General features: G+C 42.2%; 1 protein-coding gene across 1 annotated transcript in view; it reads right to left on the bottom strand.

Annotated features, from left to right (window-relative positions):
* The window catches only part of SLC26A7 (solute carrier family 26 member 7), a 151,923-nt gene that overhangs the window by 88,179 nt on the left and 49,518 nt on the right, over positions 1-14,226 (bottom strand). The window contains exon 5 of the mRNA XM_050941497.1: positions 4,666-4,818. Within this exon, the coding sequence (XP_050797454.1) occupies positions 4,666-4,818 (153 nt within the window). The remainder of the gene's footprint in view (positions 1-4,665; positions 4,819-14,226) is intronic.

The following is a 14,226-nucleotide window of genomic DNA, read 5'->3' as shown; positions in this document are numbered from 1 at the left end:
CGTGTACTTCCTGCCATTTGGGGGGAACTACTATGCCACAACAAAGTAGTCCCTCAACAAATAGTTAGGTCTTGCAGTGTACATGGGGCCAAGCTATGTTGTGATAATATTCCTAAATCATGCTAGATTCTCAGGTGTTCTAACACCAAAAGTCTCTGGTCTTACAAGCTGCTGTGTTTCTAGATCAAACTTCTAAACTAAGTTTGTGCCTCTCAGAGGGTTTATATATGTGGCGAAGAGACATAAATATTAAATTCTATCCAATTTGCATTCTTAAGGACACAGCTAAGACATACAGTCATGGGCAGTGGCTATAATAGGCCAGGGAAGACTAAGCTTTCCCTGGCACAGCTGCTGCTGACCTGCTGCCAGACAGCAGGGCAATGGTGGCCATGCCCCTTCCCCAAGGCCCCCACCAGCTGCCTGACTGGTAAGTCTTCCTCCTCTCCTCCACTCCACCCTCCCTCTCCGGAGGTCCCAGCCACTCATGGCATCTTCCTCACTTCCCTTTCCTGCGGGAGCAAGGGACTGAGGAGGGATGTGGCAAGCCAGCAGCAGGCAGGAGAGTGAGGAGGTCAGCAGCAATTGGATGGGCAGGGGAGTGAGGAGGCGAGCAGCAGGGGTCTTGCTGCAGGAAAGGGAGTGAGGAGGCGAGCAGCAGGGGTCTTGCTGCAGGAAAGGGAGTGAGGAGGCGACCAGTGGGTGGGTAGGGGGTGAGGAGGCAAGAAGCAGGCATGCGGGGGTCTTACGGTGGATGGGAGGGCTCTAGTGGGGGAGTGAGAGGGTGAGCAGCAGGCGGATGGCAGGGAGGGTTGAGAAGGCGAGCGGCAGGTGGGAGAGTGAGGAGGGCCCCAGCAAGACAGCAGCACGGCAGGCAACAAGGTCTTGCAGTATGGGGGTGGTGAGGAAGAATGCAGCGGGCGGGGTGGGGATGTCTCCCATGGGCCAGGGGGTGAGGAGGGTCTTGGCAGCGGGGGGCTGAGTGGGCAGGGAGCCAAGCGGAGGCAAGATGGGGGTGGAGTCTGGGCAGGGCCAAGGGCAGAAGAGGCAGGACCATGAGCTAGCCTCCCCCAGGGGAAGCTTCACCCACCGCCCATGGATACAGTATCTAATTATCTCTCCAGTCCACTATAGTAGAAAATTCAAAGGGACAGTGTCCATTTTCATATTAATTTTGAAAAGCACTTACAAACTTCAATAGGATCTTACTACTTTCTAGAAACAATATTTTAAAATTATGAAAGCAAAGTGAACGTACAGTCTACATTTGTCTCAAGGACTGTGGGTTAAATAGTTACTCTACACAAAAGGATATCTGGGTACAGCTGTGAGAATAACTGACTTTTCTGTGTGCTGGCCTTTCTGAAATATCAAAACAAAAATTCATTTCAGATCAACCCAAAACAAAAATGTTTCAAATGTTCTGGCAAACCAAAGAGTCAGAAAAAAATCAGTTGAGTCTGAACATAAATTTTATTTCAGATTGAATGAAGCAGTTTTGTTTTCAACCTTTTAACATTTTTATTTTTTTAATAAATAATACATTTCAAAGTGAAAAATAATTTTAAAATGAAACATTGAAATATTTTATTTTGAAATTGTTAAAATGAAATTATTTGATTTTTTCAGAATTATTTTGGAGGGTTTTTTCCCAGCTGACATTTTGGCAAAATTGTCACAAATTCACAAAATGTTTTGGTTCACTCAAACTTGTATTGTTTGGCAAAAAAAAAAGTTTCATCCAGCTCTAAGTATGCAACTCCATCTGCCTGATGAACATAACACCTAGCAAAAGACAAACGCTGATAAGAAGAGGTTCTAGAAATACATTACAAGGAAGAGAAAGCCAAAGGAAAATGTGGTGAGGAAGGAAAGCTAATAACAGACATCAAGAATGCTGAGGTGTTTAATGACTATTTTGCATCAGTCTTCACTAAAAAATGTATTGTGATCAGATGCTAAACATAGTTAATATTAACAACAAGGGAGAAGCAACACAAGCCAGAATAAGGTTAGAACAAATTAAAGAATATTTAGATAAGATAGATGTGTTCAAGTCAGCAGGACCAGATGAAATTCACCCTAGGGTATTTGAGGAACTTGTTGAAGCAATCTCAGAACCATTAGTGATTATTGTTGAGAACTCCTGGAGGACAGGGGAGATTCCAGGGGATTGGAGAAGGACAAACATAATACCTATCTTTAAAAAGAGGAGAAAGAGGATTCGGGGAATTATAGACCAGTCAGCCTAACTTTGATACCTGGAAAGTTACTGGAACAAATAATTAAACAGTCAATTTGTAAGCACCTAGAGGATAACAGGGTTATAAGGAATAGCCATCATGGAGTTGTCAAAAAAAAATACACATCTACCTCGATATAACACTACCCGATATAACGCAGTAAAGCAGTGCTCGGGGGGGGGGGGGGCTGCGCACTCCAGTGAATCAAAGCAAGTTCGATATAACACAGTTTCACCTACAACACGGTAAGATTTTTTGGCTCCTGAGGACAGCGTTATATCGAGGTAGAGGGGCAATGACAAAACCACCTAATTTCCTTCTTTGACAGGGTTACAGGCCTCGTGGACAAGAGGAAAGCAGTAGACATGAATTATCTTGATTATAGTCAGTTTTTGACACATTCCCACATGATGTTCTCATAAGCAAATTAGGGAAACGTTGTCTAAATCAGCAGCTCTCAACCTTTCCAGATTATTTGACTCCTTTCAGGAGTCTGACTTTCTTGCATACCCCACGTTTCACCTCATTTAAAAACAATTTGCTTACAAAATGAGACATAACAAAAAAGTGTCACAGCACACTATTAATTACAAATTGCTTACTTTCTCATTTTTACCATATAATTATGAATCAATTGGAATTCATATTATATTATACTTACATTTCAGTTTACAGTATATAAAGCAGTATACACAAGTCATTGTCTGTATGAAATTTTAGTTTGTACTGACTTCGCTAGTGCTTTTATGTAGCCGGTTGTAAAACTAAGCTAATATCTAGATGAGCTGATGTAGCCCCGGAAGACCTCTGTGTACCCCCAAAGGTACGTGCCCCGGTTGAGGACCATTGGTATAGATAAAACTACTTTAAAGCGGGCGCACAACTTGTTAAAAAATCATATACAAAGAGTAGTTAACAATGATTCATTGTCAAGCTAGCAGAACGTATCTAGTGGAGTTCCTCAGGGTTCAGTACTGGGTCAGTACTATTCAATATTTTCATTAATGACTTGAATAATGGACTGAAGAGCATGTTTATAAAATCTGAACATGGCACCAAGCTAGGAGGGGTTGCTAGTACTTTGAAGGAAAGGATCAGAATTCAAAAATTGACCTTGATAAATTGGAGAATAGTTCTAAAATCATCAAAATGAAATTCAATAAAGACAAATGCAAAATAAAGTACAAATACACAAATAAAAATAGGGAATAAATGGTTAGGCAGTAGTACTGCTAAAAAGGAGTTCGGAGTTATAGTGGCCCACAAACTGAATACACGTCACCAGTATGATACAGTTGTGTAAAAGACTAACATGGTTCTGGGGTGTATTAATAGGAACTTTGTATCTAAGGGCTTGTCTACACTACTGCTTAAGTAGATGTAACTTACATCACTCAGAGGTGTGAAAAAGCCACCCCCTGAGCAACATATATTACATCGATTTAAAGTGGTGTCTACATGATACTATGTCAATGGAAGACACTTTCCCACCAACATAGCTTCCACCTCTCATTGAGGTGGAATAATTATGTTGATGGGAGAGTTCTCTCCCATTGACATACCAGAGATAGCCTGCAAAAAATCCAGTCAATTCAGCAGCATACAGAATAGTTAGTAATTAATTCAATGTGATTCCAAATTGGCCACAGTTCTTTATGAAAAAATGCCCAAAATAGTTTCTTATAATGAACTATGCAATGTTAGTTGATTGTGCTTCAGCATTTTGCTTCCTTAGAAAATGTATCCTTTTGTATAAGAGAGTCCAAAGAAAGCAAAAATGTAAGATTGATACACTGTGAAGAACAAATGGACTCCAGAATTTTTCTCTCAAAATCTGTTTGCTTTCTGTAAGAGGTTCTAGGGAAAACAAAATCCCAGCTCTGGGTGCAGGGAAATGTCTGAATTACCACTTGATTGTTTGAATGTAGAGCACTTACAGCACTGTAGCTAATTTCTATTTAACCTACACCACATGAAAAGAAAACTGGAAATAATAGAAAATGACAGTTTAGGTACTGATTTTGTCATAAATAAATGTAAAAAACAATGTCTGACTACAGCTAACCAGCATTAGTCTCTCACAGCTTCAGATCAAAAACAATCCAATTACATTTTTATTTTTATACTTAAAATTGCTCATATTAACATCTTAGGCCTCATGGTCTTGTATTTACGTAAGAAACAGTAAACATATGGAAAACGTTTTATAAATTGAAAACATATGTCACTTCTTTTTTTAATTATTTATCCAAACTGTTTCCTCTTCATACATTAACATACAGCCATGCAAATTAGCTCTACATTTAATAAGTTGCAGGTGTGGCCCTGGGTAGCAATTGACAACATAATAAGCTTTAGCAGTTTAGTTAAACAACTGCAAGCTTAGAAAGGCAAGAAGTCTGATACTTGATTTCATACTTACCAGAATGAAATCGATGGGAAGAACTACTTTAATTTTTCTTTTAAATTTTTCATTCAGTTCTTTAACAAGAACGAGCACCACCAGGCTTACCAAGGACAGAAGTAAAGCTTCTAATTGAACTGATTTGATGTTTTCAAATATGTAGGCATAAATCTACAGTGATAAAAAACAAAAAACAAGACAGAGATGACAACAGAATTGTATACATGACAATATGCCACATACTAGGATGCAATCTAATGTCTTCAGATGTGCAGAACTCTTTAAAAGCTGAATCAATGCTATAGGAGTTAGGCAATCTGGCATACTGGTATTCACTCAACATTTTGGATGGAAAAAAATCATGGATCTGTTATTACGAAAGGACTTCTGCTTGGAACAATTCTGAAAGATGTGAATACCTTTACAATAACTTTTTAATACAAACAGTACTATACATTTCCACTAACAGAAACACACGTAATAAAACAAAATTATCCTGGAGGTACAATAGAGCAAATCTTGATGTCCTTAATGAGATTTTATTCAATCCTTATTCATTCAAAACTCCTATTGAATTCAGTCAGAGAATACTGCGTAAAAACTGAGTACAACCTTCATATTTTACTCCAGGATCATGAATTAAATATTTCAATCCTGTTAGTACACATATGTATGTAATATGCTTCACGAGAATGAAGCATATTGGAATTAAACAAAGACATTTAAAACTGGACTGGACAAAACACTACAAAATTTATCTCAAGGAACAATTCTACCCTGGCAGGGGGGTTGGCTACACCACCATAGAGGACTTTTCTATTCTAATTTCTACGATTCTGTCATTCTTGGATAGGACTATGATTTTTTTTTAAATGGGCAAGTTTAAAAGCTCCAATTTTTGTTAGATTTTAGGAATATTTCAGTTTTTGATTATGGAAAACAATCACAAGAAAAACATTACAATGGGAAAGGAGAAAAAATACTGGAACCCACAAGGAGAAAAAATACTGGAACCCAGGCCAGAATAACAACAAGCATATTTCAGTGGGAATGTTTCTCAGAGCCTGGAAAAAACTCTCAAATTTTAAAGTCATCTTATTCACTCACTGTCTAATCTTTGTAAATAACATTATTTTATAAGAGTAATAAGTAATAGGTGAAGATGAGTAAAAAAAACACAATCTCTAACCACATGGTATCCTTGTGTAATGCATCAAGGAGGATGTTATACTGAATGGCTTGAGACTTGACTATTAATATATCATCAATGCCCAAAAACGTACATTACAGACAGCATGGGACTTTGTCTCTGTGCCCCACAAGAAGCTGGGATCAATTAGGACAAAAGAAAAAAATTGGAAAGCCGTGTCAAAGTGTCTACAAAGTCATCCTTGGCTCAGAAACTATGAAAATACATATCTATATCTAAAACAAAGTCGGTAAGGAAACAGAAGAGTTAGACTGATTCTCATTCTCAGAAATCAAAGGGCTGCAAGCTTATTTCAAATGACCAGTTTCTGCTGAAGTGTCAGCATTTGATGATTCGTGTGTAGCAACAATGAATTTAAGTCTTTACTAGATGAACTGAGAGATCCTGGATGTATTTAATTTAGGCAAATCAGAAATGTCTATCTACACTGTCCAAAGATAATTTTTATGTCTTTCCTCTATACTAGACATTTTTAAAAGCAGATAAAAATTTCATTTCCATGAACTTGAGGGAATCACTGTAGTGTTTAATCAAGGATCTCCATCAAATAGAAGGTTTATAACTACGCAGGAGAGTCACAATCTAATGTACAAATCAGAACATGGAATATTCTTACACTTGGACATTCTCTTTAGTGTTCCTTCTATGAAGGATATAGAGGCTACTGTGTCTGTCACTTAATCTTTAAAATATTTCAACTGAAGTTATAGCCAAGGCTCTCAGAAGTCCATAGTAGTTATAGATCAGTTTCTGTAACAAACATTTCTGTAGGAAATTTTTACTAAATTCTATGACAATAATAATCTGTGTCCATAGCATTTCCAAGAATCATAAAACTTTAATCTCTTTATATATTCATCTACATGCTTAAATACATACATATACATACATTACACAGTGTTGTATACACATGCACGCACACATACACACACACACGTTCCCCACATGCATGGTAAAGACTCTGTCTAGACTAGGATTTAAAGACAATGTTAGATAGTGTTAGATAGCTTTATTTAATTAACATCTTATAAAGCTCTAATCAAGACAAAGTAAATGTACCTTAGGAAACAGTAAGTACCATTGTTGTCTCTTGGCTGGAGGTTCTAGAGTCAACTAGAAGGTGTTATTAGATTGAGCTAGCTAACTGAATCTCACACCATATCTTTACATCTTAGTCTGGACAAGATCTATGGGATCAACTATAGAGCTATATAATAAACTGAATTTATTATGAACCTTCAACCACATCACTTTATCTATCTCTAGCTATATCTACCTTCCCAGCCCCATGAGCAGTTTCAAACAAAAGCCATTTTAAAAAAAAATCTCTAACTTCCCAAACTAATGTTTCCCCTTTCCCTTTTAAATCTGGAATTCTAACACCTTCCCCTTGCAATTACATCCCACAGAGTAAGGCTCACAGGACAAAAAATGGAGCTTAATACCTTTGCAAATGAAGAATTTGCAATATTCCGTGGAATAAAAGCTTTGCTTCTGGCCCCAGTAGGTCCAACATCTCAAGACATTCAAATAGTGACATTATGTATAGAAAAGTTATTATACGTAATTTTAAATTTTAAATTTGTAGGTAATTTTGAGGCATGTGTTAGGATATAGATATTCAGGCCTGTCTGCAAAGGCCTATACTTCAAGAATTTAGGTGTATTCTTATCACTTAGCTAGTTATAGAGATATAAAAGAAAGAATAAAAAATCACTGTCTGTCTGTGTAATGGCCCTCTCTTACTGTGACAGTCTGAAGTCCTGTTTAGTCATATTGAAATAAGGCAATCTGGGGCTCTTAGGAAGGTGATCCAATCTATCACCTCCAGAGAAAGGGAAGAGCCTAGAAGATGTAGAAGGAAACTTAGTTTCATAGCATCCTGTCTAGTAAGAACTCAGGCCTTGGCTACACTACAGAGTTGCAGCGCTGGTGAGGGGGTTACAGCGCTGCAACTTAGGATGTGTACACACTTGCACAGCATGGCCAGTGCTGCAACTCCCTGGTTGCAGCGCTGGCTGTACACCCGGTCGAGCCTCGGGTGTAGAGGATCCAGCGCTGGTGATCCAGCGCTGGTCAGCAAGTGTAGACACCCACCAGCGTTTTTATTGACCTCCGTGGCATAAGTAGGTATCCCAGCATACCTTAGAAGCCTCTCTGGTAATCATGCAAACTCCACTGTCCTGGGCTCACCTGACCCCTCCTTTAAATGCCCCGGGAATTTTAAAAATCCCCTTCCTGTTTGCTCAGCCAGGTGTGGAGTGCAATTAATCAATCAATCAATCAGCGACCATGCCTCCACGCACCAAACGAGCCCCAGCATGGACCAATGCAGAGCTGCAGGACCTCATAAGAATTTGGGGAGAGGAGGCTGTGCAAGCACAGCTGCGCTCCAGAAGGAGAAATTATGATACCTATGGGCAGATATCGCAGTCCTTGATGAGAAGGGGCAATGAACGGGACGCGTTGCAGTGCAGGGTCAAAATAAAAGAGCTGAGGAGTGCTTACTGCAAAGCTTGTGAGGGAAATCGCCACTCAGGAGCTGCCCCCACGACCTGCCGTTTTTACCAGGAGCTGGATGCCATACTTGGGTGTGACCCCACTGCCAATCCGAGGACCACGATGGAGAGTTCACAGCAGGGAGAAGTGGGGGAGGGTGTAGAGGAAGGCGACAGTGAGGCCACTGGCGTGGAGGGAGACTCCCCGGAGTCCCAGTACACATGCAGCCAGGACCTCTTCTCAAGCCAGGAGGAGGTTAGCCAGTCGCAGCAGCAAGAAGTTGATGGTGAGGAAGAAACTGAGGATCGTGCTCAGGGTAAGTAGATTTTTATGTTTTGGGAAAGGAGGGTTTGAGTTATGGCTGCCTGCATGCATGCCTAAACGTGGAATAGCCCATTGATTTGCTCTATCACTTCTCTGTAATCTGCCTCAGTAATCTCTTGAAAAGTTGCAGCCAGAGCGTTTGCAATTTGCTTTCTCAAGTTGATCGGGAGAGCCACCGTGGTCCTTGTCCCGGTCAGGCTAACTCGTCCGATCCACTGTGCAGCGAGGGGTGGGGGGACCATGGCTGCACACAGGCAAGCTGCACAGGGGCCAGGGCGGTATCCACATTGCTGTAGAAGACCCTCCCTCTCTTCCCAGGTTACACGCAGCAGTGATATGTCTGGCAGTAGGAAACCTTGTTGAGAATTTAGGGATACTTGAGTGCAGGGCGCCAGGTTCGCGTTTCCCCAGCCCCCCTCCAAGCACGTAGCCAGCCAAGCGGGGAGCTCCGGTGTTATGCACCTCCCTCCCAGCAGGCATCCAGCACCGCGGTGCGCTCCGGTGTTATGCACCCCCCTCCCAGCAGGTATCCAGCACCGCGGTGCGCTCCGGTGTTCCCCCCCCTCCAAGCACATAGCCAGCCACGCGGTGCGCTCCGGTGTTATGCACCCCCTCCCAGCACGTAGCTAGCCCCGCGGTGTGCTCTGGTGTTATGCACCCCCCTCCCAGCAGGCATCCAGAACTGTGGTGCGCTCCGGTGTTCCCCCCCCCTCCAAGCACGTAGCCAGCCACGCGGTGCGCTCCGGTGTTATGCACCCGCCTCCCAGCACGTAGCTAGCCCCATGGTGTGCTCTGGTGTTCTGCACCCCCCTCCAAGCAGGCATCCAGCACCACGGTGCGTTCCCCCCCCCCACCAGCAGGACGGCGTGAACGCGTACCAAAGCCCAACCCCCTGCCCCAGCAGCTCGCCACCTTCCTGTTCACTACTGTCCCCTGTTCAGGACACCAGCTACCTCCTGTACCCATTGCAGATAAACCCCAGTGACCCATCGGTCAATTCCCACTCACAAGGGGAACTCGGGGGAAAACCACTCACCCCATTGCTCGCCATGACTTTAGCTTCCCTGCCCTCTCTGTGTTACATGAGGTATGTGAGAAGGATGCCACCAAAAGTCTAAAAAGTCCTTCACTGTGTGATAATAAACAATGTAGCCTCTGTGTATTACACGGTTCTATCTCTCTTTTTTTCTAGTGACCTTGACTAATGCAGCCGGATCACCGGCCTCACGTAGATTGCAGAACTTGAGACGAAATCCCAGAAAATCAAAAAAGGAATTGATCAAATCAGTTATGAGTCACTTCAACAGAGAAAATAGGAAGACACAGGAATGGAGAGAGAAAATGTATGAATGGAGACAGAGTGTACATGAATGAAGGCAAACAGAAAGCAGAAGAAAGGAATTGTCTGCCAAAAAAACCACAAAGCAGATGATAAGCCTCCCGGCTCGCCAAACTGAGTCTTTCGAGTCTCTCGTAGCCATGCAGACAAATATGTACCGTTGTAACCCACAGCCCTCCGAAAGCCCTCTTTCTTGTTCCCCAGTATTTCCACAAAACAACTTTCTCCAGCAGCCAGTTTCTTATTACCCCCAGCTGCCCCCAACACCTGTACGATCACCTACCAGCCCTGATAACTATAATTCTTACCCTGTTCACTCCACCCCCATTACCCTGCAGCATAGTAATCCTGAAGTGCAGCAGACATTGAATAGTGATCAAAATAGGACATATTCAAACCTGTGAATGTACAGTCCACCACCCCAACCCCCTTGCCTTTTATGTACTGTATGTTGAATAAAGGATTTTTTTTCTTTTTCACTACGTTATATTATTGCTGGAAGTGGTAAATATTGTACCCCAAGGTACAGCAAAGCACATCAAATGCACCAAACATTGCTGTTGGCTCTCAGCATCAAATTGCTCCCTTAAAGCATTCCTAATCCTTGAAGCCCTTTCCTGGGCCTCCCTATTATCCCTGCTCTCTGGCTGAGCAAACTCATCCTCTAGGCGTTGAACCTCGGAGGTCCATTCCTCACTGAATCTTTCACCCTTCCCTTCACAAATATTATGGAGGGTACAGCACGCGGATATAACAGCGGAGATGCTGCTTTCCCCCAAATCTAGCTTCCCATAAAGACACCTCCAGCGGGCTTTCAAACGGCCAAAAGCACACTCCACAGTCATTCTGCACCGGCTCAGCCTGTAGTTGAACCAGTCCTTCCTCCTGTCAAGCTTCCCTGTATACGGTTTCATGAGCCATGGCATTAAGGGGTAAGCGGGGTCTCCAAGGATCACAGTGGGCATTTCGACGTCCCCTACTGTGATCTTGCGGTCTGGGAAAAAAGTCCCGGCCCTCAGCCTCCTGAACAGGGAACTGTTCCGAAAGATGCGTGCATCGTGCACCTTTCCAGGCCATCCTGAGTAAATGTCAGTGAAACGCCCACGGTGATCCACAAGCGCTTGCAGAACCACGGAGAAATACCCCTTGCGATTAACGTACTCTGATGCCAGGTGGGGTGGTGACAGAATAGGAATATGCGTCCCATCTATTGCCCCTCCACAGTTAGGGAAGACCATTTCTGCAAAGCCATCCACAATGTCCTGCACGTTCCCCAGAGTCACAGTTCTTCTTAGCAGGGTGCGATTAATGGCTGTGCAAACTTGCATCAGCACCATTCCAACGGTGGACTTTCCCACTCCAAACTGGTTCGCCACCGATTGGAAGCAGTCTGGAGTTGCCAGCTTCCAGATTGCAATAGCCACCCGCTTCTCCACTGGCACGGCAGCTCTCGATCTCGTGTCCCTGCGCCGCAGGGTAGGGGCGAGCTCAGAACACAGTACCATGAAAGTGGCTTTTCTCATCCGAAAGTTCTGCAGCCACTGCTCGTCATCCCAAGATTGCAGGACGATGTGATCCCACCACCGAGTGCTGGTTTCCCGAGCCCAAAGGCGCCATTCAACGGTGCTGAGCACGTCTGTTGCTGCCACAAGCAATTTAGTGTCTTCACCGTCAGGCGATTCAATATCATCGTCTGACTCCTCACTGTCACTATCACTCTCACTTTGCAGCTGAAGGAATAGCTCCACTGCCATGCGTGATGTGCTGGCAACATTCATCAGCAAGGTCCTCAGCAGCTCAGGCTCCATTTATAACAAAAACCGCAGAAATCGCGCTGCAGAATCACAATGCCGCCAAACTGCTCGGAATGTGTAGCAAAGCACCACGGGGCGTTGGAACAGGAAGCGGAAAGACCCGCACACTTCCTTCCCCTTCCCACAAGCCACAGCGCCAAAATGGGACGAGGTGCTCTGTGGGATAGCTGCCCACAATGCACCACTCCCAACAGCGCTGCAAGTGCTGTAAATGTGGCCACATTGCAGCACTGGTTGCTGTAAGTGTGGCCACTCTGCAGCGTTGGCCCTACACAGCTGTACTAACACAGCTGTAACTACCAGCGCTGCAAAACTGTAAGTGTAGCCATACCCTCACTCATCAATACACACAGCTAGAAAACTCTTATGTCTGTATAGGTGTAGTTGTGAAATCCTCACTTCTACATTGTTTTGTATGTTTGTTTGCATGGTCTCTGTCTGGTTCTGTAATTGTTTCTGTCTGCTGTATAATTAATTTTGTTGGGTGTAAACCAATTAAGGTGGTGGGATATAATTGGTTAATAACAGTGTTACAATATGTTAGGATTGGTTAGTTAAATTTCAGTAAAATGATTGGCTAAGGTATAGCTAAGCAAAATTCAAGTTTTACTATATAGCCTGCAGTCAATCAGGAAGTGTAGGGGGGAAATGGGAACAGGGACTGGGGATGGGGGAATTGGGATCATGTTTTGCTAAAAAGGGAAATGGGAACAGGGGGATGGGAACAGAAATAGGGACACAGGCAAGGCTCTGTGGTGTCAGAGCTGGGAAGGGGGGCACTAAGAAAGGAAACTGGAATCATGCTTGCCGGAAGTTCACCCCAATAAACATCGAATTGTTTGCGCCTTTGGACTCTGGGTATTGTTGCTCTCTGTTCATGCGAGAAGGACCAGGGAAGTAAGAGAGTGAAGGAATAAGTCCCCCAACAGCATGTACAGTGGGAATCATTGTGAGAAAGATTCTGGCTTTTGAGATGGAAGGAATTACATTAATTATATTTTTAAAACTAAAATTTTCTGTAAAAAATGTGACATATACAGAAAATTATTGTTATTAATTATTATTTTACATCACTGAAAAATGTACCAGGCAATTTACAGTACGTATAAAAGAAAACGTGCCAACTCTGCAATTGGGATAAACTGGATTACTTACTTTGACTTTACCATTAATTAGTAATGTGATCAAACCAAACAGACTGATGACACTTTTATGCCATACCACCCCACACCACCATGTACACAATAGAATCTACCCTTAATCGCAAATTCAACCAACTAAAAATGGTCTTGCTTCATGGTTGTGATGGCCACAGAATGCTGTGCTTCCTGATTGATTTAGTTCCCATGAAATACGAGTTCAACCTGTCTTTTTAAAAAAATTATCCTACTAACTGCCACTTTTCAAACAACTCGCCTATGCTGCTCTTTACTTTTTAGCTTAAGGTCTTAACTTGGATATTTGAAAACTTCCAATTAAGCTTTATAAATAACGAAATGTTAAAAGATAAGTGTTAATGAAATCCACAGCCATGCTTAGAGTGGAAACATTGCCCTTCTAAGAACTTAAAATGCAAGCTAGTGTAGATTTATCCAGAAATTTATTTACTTACCAAGGTCAAGGTAGCATAGTACATTAGTTTTTTCACCTCTAGACCTATTGATTGCAACTGTACTTTTCACACACTTGAAAGTTAAGCAGGTGAATAAGTGTTTGCAGGATCAGGGCCTTAGATCAGATAGTAAATGAAAATATACTTCATTACCCACATTACAAAGCTACTGCTCAGTTTAGTATTGACAATCACTGTTCAAAAAGGTCTGAACCTTTTTGTAGGTTTAATCTGTACTGCAGATGAAACAAAGGTGGCAGAGATGGGTCATATTAAAGTGCTTCCATCAATAAGTGCACACATATGAAGCCATGCCTTGGAAAGCCTGAGCCTATTCATTTCATTGGAATGACATCAGAATAGCAGAATCAACCGTTTATTTTTTATGAAACTATGTGCATGCCCTTTGCAAAATATATAATATACCTCTTAGTATTAAAGCATTTAACCACATATTACACTATACATTCAACCAGTAAGCTCAAAATGTTTTATAGAGCTAACACTGACCATTTTTATATTACAGGTCTGTGATAACACCGATGTCTGACCCACAAAACATATGTATAAACATTTTCAACAGACACATCATGAATTACATATTTAAATATAAAAACATATACTGCTGATGTATATACTGAGAGAGCTCATAAATATGTACTCAGTGTATCAGTTCTGGATGGCAAATGAAATATAATGTGCATAAATATAAAGTAATGCACATTGGAAAAAATAACCCCAACTATACATACAATGTGATGGGGGATAATTTAGCTACAAC

The sequence above is a fragment of the Gopherus flavomarginatus genome, chromosome 2, assembly GCF_025201925.1.
Source record: "Gopherus flavomarginatus isolate rGopFla2 chromosome 2, rGopFla2.mat.asm, whole genome shotgun sequence".
In the NCBI taxonomy this organism is placed as follows: domain Eukaryota; kingdom Metazoa; phylum Chordata; order Testudines; family Testudinidae; genus Gopherus; species Gopherus flavomarginatus.
Note: the sequence above shows the minus strand (reverse complement) of the source record. Positions and strands in the feature narration are given on the sequence as shown.